The 10,852-nt window shown below is 35.5% G+C and overlaps 1 protein-coding gene across 1 annotated transcript in view; it reads left to right on the forward strand.

The window, feature by feature from the left end:
• The window catches only part of LOC149708765 (uncharacterized), a 34,201-nt gene extending 24,573 nt beyond the window's left edge, over nucleotides 1–9,628 (forward strand). Inside the window, exons 4-15 of the mRNA XM_089864285.1 lie at nucleotides 30–440; nucleotides 925–1,110; nucleotides 1,684–1,758; nucleotides 1,823–2,005; nucleotides 2,314–3,747; nucleotides 4,130–4,489; nucleotides 4,556–4,916; nucleotides 4,978–5,213; nucleotides 5,279–5,464; nucleotides 5,745–6,008; nucleotides 6,073–6,468; nucleotides 7,501–9,628. Of these exons, the coding sequence (XP_089720411.1) occupies nucleotides 30–440; nucleotides 925–1,110; nucleotides 1,684–1,758; nucleotides 1,823–2,005; nucleotides 2,314–3,747; nucleotides 4,130–4,489; nucleotides 4,556–4,916; nucleotides 4,978–5,213; nucleotides 5,279–5,464; nucleotides 5,745–6,008; nucleotides 6,073–6,468; nucleotides 7,501–7,616 (4,208 nt within the window). The 3' untranslated portion in view covers nucleotides 7,617–9,628. The remainder of the gene's footprint in view (nucleotides 1–29; nucleotides 441–924; nucleotides 1,111–1,683; nucleotides 1,759–1,822; nucleotides 2,006–2,313; nucleotides 3,748–4,129; nucleotides 4,490–4,555; nucleotides 4,917–4,977; nucleotides 5,214–5,278; nucleotides 5,465–5,744; nucleotides 6,009–6,072; nucleotides 6,469–7,500) is intronic.
• The last annotated feature ends 1,224 nt before the right edge of the window (nucleotides 9,629–10,852 follow it).

Below are 10,852 nucleotides of genomic sequence, written 5' to 3' on the forward strand. Positions count from 1 at the left end.
GACTTAATTTAAATGTCTCTCTCTTCTAGGCTCTGACAAGCCTTCCGATACCTCTGAGAGTCCTGAACCTACAACCCCGTCAATAATTGAGGAGAATGAAACGCTACCATCAGACGATTACCTTCAACTAGCCGATGAAGGACAAAGAGAACATTCCGTGACCCCAACCTATTACAGTAGCAGCGTTAACATTCCAGATTCTTCTGACAAAGATAATATTCTTAACCAGTCCAGTATTCAGAATAACAAAGAGAGTAAATTAGAACTGGAAAATGATGAATTAAATCCCACCACATCGTTTCCAATTGCAACACTAGTCCCTGAACTGAACAATCACGCTTCAAATGATAGTTCAATCATCGTTACGTCAACACCCCCATCTTCTTTCCTTTATTTGGAAGATGACTTCGATTTTCATAACCTAAACGTCATTAAAGGAGGTAATTACGTGGCGTCATAATTTCTTTACGCATCTTATCATCGTAAAATTAAAGCTTTTTCAGATGAAATTAGTGAAATTGCTTTTGAATTTGACCAGAAATATTTTGTAAAGAATATTTATTTTAGCGCAGAATGAGTAAAAAATACGTTTTACCTTCTACGTATAAATTAAAAATAGAATGATTAAACATTCCACATTTCGAAAGAAATCCAAACTCAAACCTTAGTTCAAGTCTAGCGAAGTAAATTATAGTTTTACTTAGATTTATTAGATATTTAGTTCGATTACAAGGATATTTAAAGAGGTTTTAAATCAAGGACAAAAGGAAAGGGAAAAGATGTAATACTTTTGTAAACATTCAAAGCCGAAAATTTTGAACTTTTAGAGCAATTTTGGTTAAATTTAGTTTTTTTTTAATTTAAGCATGAAAAATAAGATTTTTTTAGTTGTCCATTGACATTGGTCGTAATATTTAATTTTAGGTTGTTTCATAAATGGATCACTATATGCGGAAGGATCAGCCATTATTTCGGGGTCTTTTTGCGAATACTGCTACTGTATTAGATCAAAGCCGATGTGCATTAAGCCAAAATGTCATTTGTCAATTGATAACTGCCGACCGAAATACTCGAGTGAATATTCCTGCTGTCCCACAAGTTACAGTTGCAGTAAGTATTTGAATTTAGGAAATATAATCATAATAAGAAATATGAAAATCTTACTATGTCACTAGCATTGCATTTTTTATTTTATTTCTTTCGATTGGTGACGTATGCAAATGATCATTAACTCAGAAATGATTTAGTCAATGACCCAATAAGAGTTTCGCATTTCTGATGGAGACCACCTTTTTAAGGTCAATAATGCCGAAACATGGCATTTAGTAGCAAATATTTCTATGGCGGGTTTTACTCAGTTTGATCAAAAAACACGTCCCATAATTTTTGTTGTCGTTTGTTTTCTGCTATCTGCTAGATATAAATCATCAAACAAAATAATGTTTATTTAAGTTTTTAAAAAGTACTTTTCATAAAGTCCTAGGTATTATTCGTTGGTAAATTACTGGCTAGCTTCTATTCATGTAAATTGGTACCTCATCGAAGATTTGTAATTTAGAAATTTAATCTTGTGGGACACATGTGAATTGTAAACCCATGATTGAGAGCTGCTTTATTGAACCCTTTACTTTAAAATGAATTCAAACCGTTATTTATTAATAATTGATTACTTTTATAATTTAGAGAAAAATCGAACTTCTACCACGACTACAACTACTACTACAACATCAGAAGCATCGACAGTGGCATTAACTAAAGGTTGACAATAATATTTTAAGTCTTTACCTGATAATATATTAACATATGACGTTTTCTTTTATAGTCTGCGAATATGAAGGAAGAATATACAACATGGGAGATCCTGTTATTTCGAACGTTAATTGTCAGAATTGTTTCTGTACAGAAGATGGAGTTAAATGCAAAAATGTCGAATGTTCTGCCGTAATGGAGGGTTGCATTCCTATTATTCCGGAAGGACATTGCTGTCCAGTTGAATACACGTGTGGTATGTTTATCGGCTCCGAATTTATCTTCTCAACTAGAGATAATGAGCTTTGTTTGAGGGTCGCTCAGTTATTATTAAAAACTAAATGATTAGTTTAGGGACACTTGTCGATAAAAATCCTTTATATGGATCCTCATCTATTGAATGGTCTATAAAATTAACATTTATTGGGGATAGTATGCGAATATAGATAACCATAAATACACGGAGAGATATTGTATAGAATAGGTGTCAAAATTTTATATTCGATTCCAACATTTTTCAAAAACATTTTTTGATTGATTCTAATTGCCAATTTTGCTATGTAGACAAACCGAACGACAACGTAGATGAAACTTTTCAAAATAACACATACGAATCCTCAAAGGTGGATCTTGATGACTCCTCATCCACCATCCACAACGTAACACTGGAAATTCACGAATTTAAAGAACAGGCGAATGAAACGTCAATATCAAAAGAATCCTCAATTATAACACCTTCAGATATTGAAATCGATACAGACAAAACGGTTTCACCTAATTACAAAGCCAACTTCATTACTGACGCAGACTTAATGCCTAGCGAATCCTCGCCCACAACCATTGTTTCTCTAGCTGAGTCTGATTTTTCTGGAGCAGAAAAAGAAGAACTCAGTAATAAATCGGAAATAATCTCACCGTCAACGGAGGCTGAATCCAAACCTACAACAATCTATTCAGTTGTAAAACTGTCGGATAATTCCAACTCCACGACAGAATATCCTAGTCTCGCGTCTACTTCCGGTATGGAGAAAAATTCTGAGAACGAAACAAATCAGTTAGTTCCCGATATTGTAGTAAACGCAAATGAAGATGTTCGTAACCAAACCCACACTGAATCTTACATCAGTAACAGCTCAGTTTCGGACGCTGAAACAACAATATCTTATGACCCTCAATCCAGGAACGCGATAGAAGAAACTACAGATAGCATTAGTGCCTCATTCCAGACTACTACATTTAATGCTAATATTGCGAAAACTAGTTCACCCTTTGAGAACGAAATTACGACAGCTGAATCTATTACACAAACTCCATTTGAAAGCACACTGACACCAATATATTTAGGGACTACTCTTATTGGAGGATCATCCCATGAATTCACAGAACCTGTAAATACGACAACTGAAAGCATTCAAAACCTAATTACAACAGAGCGAATTGAAATAGCACATCCAATTATTCAAGCTCCCAACGTCTCTGTCGAAAATAAATCTAGTTTCGTCCCAGTAATTGAAAAGGTAATTGCAGCTCATGTTGTATCGGATATGAATACCGAATCGCCATTCGACAAAACCAGCGCGACTGAGGTTCCGGTTGTTTCAACTACTCAGAATACGGAAGACGAAAAAGACTTGTCCAGTACTGAAGGAGCTATTGCCAAGGAAAAGACTGAAGTTCATGAGAATTTTAAACCTGAGTACAAGAACGTTGAGCCTGATATGGATTCCGTACAATCTCGGGATGACGAGTCTGCACCAACTAGAGAAAATGATAGGTTGATATATTTTCCTGAAGTGGAAGATGCTTTGAAAGGTTTCGTAAACTTTAGGAGAAGAATAACGGATAATGAAGATGGTCCTTCGTCGGTACAGCCAATTTACAAGAACCCTAGTCATAATTCTGGAGCGCCACCAACAAAGATTTTGCCAAAAATACAAATAGCTGGAAATGGATGGAAACCAATAACGGAAGAACCTGGACAGAAACAAACTAGCACAGGTATTTTTTAAAAGAACACACATAAAATTATGACATTAGGTTAGAATAAGTTCTCAATTAAGTAAAAAAGGCTAACATAAAAAGACGACTTGAAAAACACGTTAATTTAATGCACCCTGATTAGAAACCCCTCTTGGATAATTTTATTCATAAACCCCTTGCTAGTATAGGAATTCTATCACGAATTAATGAACATAAAACCATATGCTGAACTATGACACCGCCATACAATACATTCACATTCATAATAATACTTACAAGTTGCAAGCTTACATAAAATACTCAAGATAACAAACGTACTAATTTCATCCGAAATAGGTCAAACGTAACAGCTAGTATGGTATAAAACAAGTCAGAAGTAATGTAAATAATTGTATTACAGCTTCGAATAAACCACTATATGCCACCTCTGCTAGACCTCAGAACAGTCAATCTCTACCAGGAAATTACGGCGATCCACATCCTTTGTTGTACTACGGAAGACCTCTCGCGATGATGCAAAACAAAAAGCCAATTATACCGGGTGAAGTGCCTACTGGTCCTGTATCATACGTTCCTGCCGAATTTGACAGAGATCATGGTCTTCAAGGCCGAATTTCACCAGCCACCGAGACAGGAATGCCCTTATTTTCCAACAATCCCGCGCTGAGGCAGCCGGTTTTCTTAAAACATGAGACGCCAGAGGAAGAACTGGAAGAAAAATCGCCTTTTGGATTTGAGCGCAGAAGTGGACTTCTTCATGGTAGTTTTATAACACTGACACCTTAGATTACGTAGTAAACAATGATATCTGATACAATTTATACAGAACCGCAATCTCAAGTACTTATGGGCAGACCTCGAACCAAAACTGATGACCGAAAGCCATCGCTACCTTCAAAGGAAAAAGTGGAAATAATAACGGCTCCATCTGTGTTCGATCCCAACAGCGATATAGATTTTGGGCGACATCACCTCTACGACCATGAGGTTAAGCAATCCCGATCTGATCCCGAAATGAGGGTTGTTTCTTTGAAACAAGTACTTCAAGTATCCCCTGAAGCAGCTGGAAGACCAGGAAGCGTCGTCAGTGTCGCGTTGAATGGAGATGATGGTGGCGCTTACTTTAGACCCTTGAAAGACGTGATATCTAAGAAAGTTGACACAGATGGCGATGTTATTTATACTGGGTTAGTTTTAATAGAATATAAAGTTTTCAGTGAATAGTGCATTACAACAAAGTTATTACAGACCCGATGACATAACTTCTAATTCGGATTCCGAAGAGCCTATAAGAAGAACCGATCCACCAGTAAAAAAAATTGTTTTATCGCCTAAAGAGCCAAGACCGTTTAAGGTAATTCCTTTCCTTGCTGAGGACGCCGTTGGCCAGGAGTCCAACGACACAAGATCAATTTTTGTAGGACCATTTCCAACCCCAAACCCTTCCCCAAGTACAACCCAGAAAACTGTAGAAATTAAAGGAGGTAATTAATTTAAATGTTTTCTGTGAATCACTTACTTTATCTAACAACATTTTATGGCTACCAAGGAAAATGCTTGTCAAATAGTCGTTTGTACGAGAATGGTGAAATGATAGTTAAAGATAATCCTTGTGAACTTTGCCGCTGTTTCTACGGAAGGGAATTGTGCCAGAAACAAACTTGCCCAGAACCACCGTCTGGGGATTGCTTAGCGGAGAAAATTGTTGGATACTGCTGCCCTCGATTCACTTGTGGTGAGAGGATTTAAACTAATTTAGATAAATAATATTTGTTTAGGACTTTTGGTCAATTTTTCACTTGAACATTGAAGCAGGGTTATTTTAGACACTCTTTGCAACGTCGTTGACGCTTTAAAATCAAGAACAAAGCTTAGTTAATGTTTTGTCATATTATTAGTAGCAGTTTGTTTTCGAGAAACCTTTTGTTTACCATTCAGAATTGAATTCAGTGTGGAGTTTTTTATATTACAGAACGACAAATGAAACCAAAATTTCCTTACATCTAACATTGCAGGTACCCAAGAAAATGTAGAATCCACACAAACAAAGCCTTTATCCAAGCCAAGACCTGAAATTTCCCAAGTAGATGTTCCATCAAAAATACCGTTTCGTCACAGCACGGTCAGCACCACTGAAATTTCTTATAAACAGCCTGCAGTATCAGAAAACGTATACGATCGACCAATAAGTGCAAATCAAAATTCTCAAAAAGAAAATGTTAAACTTTCCGTATTAAAAACCGGTGACATTTTGGAATCTGACAGCAATATTGCCCCAGGTAAAAATATTTGAACGGCAATAATGTTCTGGAATTAATATATTACTGTTATCCAATTCCTTAGAAAATATTTCACCCGTTTCAACGTCTGTCAAACCAATTTTGACGACGGAACCGCCAAGACGATTCACCACTAGTACAATTATTAAACTGAAGCCTACTACAACTACCACTACGACAACACCGGTGCCGATAAAGTTAATTAGTACGACAACGCAAGAAAGTACTAGTTCTAGTAAGCCTGCACCGTCAAGGTCTACTATTCAAATTTCACGACCTCATATAACAAAGATTAAAATCACGAAACCTGTGAGAAAACCTGTTGTTCCTACAACAACTAGAAAACCTATAGACGATGAAAATGAAAGAAATTCATCATCTACCACTGTGAAGCCATTAACAGTATCGAAAAAACCAGTTGAATCCGACAACAGCGTTTGGGGACAATTGAAAGTTTCAGGTAAACAATTATATATCAAGCTTTAAGACATCAGTATTCAGTATTCAATATTCAATTTCGACTAGATGTTTACAATGGAAGTTGACCGCCCCCCTTCAATTAAAATATGGTATCTGTTAAGAGAGGCTATTTAGTCCCATATTCTCTGTACACTAAGAAATTAGCGTAATTAATATATCACTGTCAAGTGTAGCGCTTTAAAATATAACACTACAAAGTTCAGCATGCACCTTGAACACGCTTAGTGACTGCGGATCATCGATCGATCTTTTCTGAACAAAGCACAAGTAACAGGCTAAAATTTCTTTGGAGAGATTTGTATTTGAAAGAGGTACTAATCTTGTTCTAAAAAGACCGTGCAATTTAGGCTTGCAAAACGTGACTTATGTCTCTATAAGTGTTGCCTACCATAGGGGTTTTCCTTTGCGGTCTTACCCAGTCTCTATTTTATTACAAACTTTGTTAAGTTAAGAGTATTATTTAGTATAGGTTCTCTTGGTTAGTTATGGCTAGTCACCTCTCCTCTTTCCATTGTAAAGCAATCCGCCTGTGAAAACGTGTCTCTCCGTTACATCAAACTTTGTGGAAGTTAACAGTAATGTTTAATATTGGCCCCTCTCGGTTAGTTGTGACATAGAGGCTAGCCACAACCCTTCAATGCATTGTAAAGCTACCAGCCTGTAAAAACAACACAAGCTTAGATTGTATATCCCTTTGTAGATAAATCTTAGTCAAAACATCTCATTCTGTCATTTTACATCCAATAACCGTATGCGCCCTCGAGTGCAGCGAAACTTCAATATGAATTTTTGTACAGTTGAGCTGGTCCGAATTGACGATACTGTCACAAAACACAAACATGAAAGGGTGACGTTATAGTTCAATGTTGTATTTTTATTTACTAATTACCCCTCTAATTGAAGGATAGGCTATTCGTGATAGTGTAATGCTTGAACCAGCCTCAAAGATGTTATCTCGAAAGCAGATCTTCCGGATTTGTATGTCTAATTAAGATACTTTTTTCTATTATAGGTTGTAATATATTCGGAAAGTTTTATAACCTGAATGACTTTGTGAAAGATCTGAGCGGGCCGTGCAATATTTGCATTTGCTCTTCACAGGGAGTGGAATGTACACCCCAGTGTTAATGGTGGATACTTCCTATACTACTATAAATAGTCTTCTTTCGAAAAATTCGAGATCTCATTGCGCTCATTTCACTAGCCATACGGAACAACAGCGATTATTCATCTTATAGGCGATCAACATTGATATGAATTGTATTATCTAAAGTCATCTCACAACCACGAAACTCTGAAAACACCAAGTATTATTCAACTGTTAGGATTCCGAACCAAAAGTATTATACTTTCTTCGAGCAGCATTATTGTTTCGGATGTCTCAATAAGGTGTTAAACTAATAAAATTATAGCAAATTACTGAGATAAATGTAGGATTGTTAGCGGTATTCAAAAGCATCGGTATATATAGATTTAATAACCCGTCTCAGATTCCCTGTACAACGATCACTGATCACGCGTAATCACAAGGGAAGGGATTTTAAGGTTTACGCGTAATCTCTAAGTACAGTGAATCGTATAGTCTTGTACAATGATCACGCTGAGCAATGGGCTCTTTCGAAAATTGTTTTCATTTCGGACCTCACACGGAACAAAAATGAATAGGCTCATAAAGCAGAGTAATCAGACGCTAATGCCAGTGATGACCGTTTGTATCAATCGTTATCGTGTATTACTTTCAAGAGAAAAATCGGTGGTCTTATGACGTCAAAGACGTTACCACTGATTGGTTATTTCGTATGACAGTGATGAGAGAATGGTCCCATGTTCTTGAAAGACTGGGAGCCATGGATGAAGTTTATGTTTCAACTTTTGATAGAAGTATTGGGTTCTATTAAAAAATCTAAAGTAATATAGAGACTAAATACAATTGCCTTTAATTTATTAAAACGCTATCGAGATAGGGAAATATGCAAATGTACTGCATGCAAATTAACATAATCAGTACAATTGTACACAGGTGAAAACGGTTTTAAACCAAAAAATAAATTCCTCTATAAGTACTGGCCGACTTAATTTTCCAAAATGTGCCGCTGCTATTGTTGAAAGTTTTTTATCAGAATTATTGAGTATTGTCAGTTGCCAATAAGAACATTCCTTCGTGAAGTCGGGAAATGCCAGCACACTATACTACTACTAGCCTACCTGTAAAGCACATCTGAAACCTCATGGTATATTAAATTTGCACGGATTGTCAAGATTAGCTAAGAAACGCAATAGTCCTAATTGTATTTGGTAAAAACCTTAAGTCATTTTTTGTATCGTCTTTCTGCGTACTCATAAGAATGGTGATGTGGAATTTGCCGGTGCAATATAAAGGCACTAAATACAATAACTGTGGATACTGTTGTAAAGCTAAACCTATTCAAACAATTGCAAGTCCTGAACCTGAAGTCAAATCTGGAATAAAGACAAAAGACTGAAAAACTAAACTAGACATTTGCAAACTGACGTGGTAACTGGTCGTCTTTGAAATCGCGTGGTGGTAACTTCCACCTTTAGAAAGCGTTCTTATTGGCTTCTGTTATGAATTTATTTCTACAGTAACAAGTTTTCTGATAATACAACCTGATTTTTTAAGTTATTAATCTTCGAAAGTTATTTTTATTGCTATTTTTACCGTGTTTTCGAATCTACTGTATCAAGAAATCACGTTACATGATTGTGAGGTAGACTTAATTTTTGAAAACTGTAATTGAAATTGCAATAGCTTCGTGGTAAATTAATATTTGCAGTCACGCGTTGTTGCTGATCCGTAATAAGCGAAATATATGATATTGTAATTTTAATTGAAATTTAAGTGATTAGTAAAATTATTGAAAATATATAATATGATTATCAATATGCAATTCTTAATGAAAATACATATTTCAATTACATTATTGTGTTTGAATCAAGTTTAATCTTTCGTAAGGTGTGATATTTATTTAAAATTGTGGTATAAATGTTATCCCGCGTGAATGTAATTATTACTTCTTAATGAATGACTGAAAAGTATGTGACAACTGTTTTGTAAATACAAATTGAAAAATTAGTTCTACTTGTAATTATTTTGAAAAATTAAAGGGATCAGAATCAAATATCTGATTAATTAATTAATCCGATTACTAAGTTTAAGTTGTATAACTTGTATTTATATTATTTACATTAATTGAAGATGATGGAGCAACATTGGGCTTAAACTTTTAATGGGGTATTGATAGCTCTAACCCAAGGTTTTAATTTTATAACCTACTTATTTGTGATGTTTAATTTCTAAGGCTGAAAAATAAGAAAAACGAACTGTTATGGAGAAATATTATTAGATTGGAAATTATTTAGGCATAGTCCTACTTTGTTAAGTTTTATATTCTACGCTTCTTGTCTGGGATTCATATAATGCAAATTAAAGGGACAGTACGAAACATTCATAATTTTGAGACAGCAAAGTAACTTCCGTTTTAACTTTTTTGCATTCCATAAACCGAAGATGGAAGACATTTCTTTCATGGCTTCTGCCACTGAGGTTCAATACCAGTCTCTATTATATTCGGTTTACAAAATGTCTCAAGTAGGGTGAAGTTGGAATGGCATCAACATTCACAACTTCTGCGACTGTAATACAAAAAGGAACCTTTCCAACTCTTTGGTAGCACAAGCCTTTCGTATATTTAGTGTCACAATATATCTTTGAATTAAGAAAAAGAACTAGGAATAGGAATAACTCAGTCAAAATGTGATAAAATACAGATTTGTAAAACTTGTGTGGAGGGAAACACGGTTCGTCTGCCATTCCCAACCTCTCACATCAAGTCACACACAACTTTGGAATCAATTTTTCTCTTTTTCACTTTATCACCAATATTTTTACGTTTCTGGAGCATATTGTGATATTTAATCAAGCGGCGTTACCATCGAATCCACTTTCTTTTATAACCGCGTCAACCCCGAAGGTTAATCCAAAGATTATAAATTTCTGAACTAATTTTAGTTCCGAGTTTGCAAGCCAATCAGTCACTAGTAGACACAATAGTGATTCGCGAAACTTTGATGGCCGTGCTTTTTAAAACAGGCTCTATGGCCATTTTCATACTTTAACTTCCTCCTCTTTAGGTAATATAAAAGTCAGACCTTTGATGACATTTCGTTCAAAGCTAGAAATAAGAATGACGAATCTGACTGCACTAGCATTACAGCGTCATTAAGTCTAGGCAACATGTCCCAAAAGCGTAAATTTCCTCGTCAATGAGCGTGTAGCCATGAATGAAAAAAAGCTGACATAATATCCATAATATAGTTTACTACTAGTCTGCGCATTATATTTG

This window comes from Phalangium opilio, unplaced genomic scaffold (genome assembly GCF_054372755.1).
Source record: "Phalangium opilio isolate 3A_F unplaced genomic scaffold, DU_Popi_V2 ptg000013l_1, whole genome shotgun sequence".
Taxonomy (NCBI): Eukaryota; Metazoa; Arthropoda; class Arachnida; order Opiliones; family Phalangiidae; genus Phalangium; species Phalangium opilio.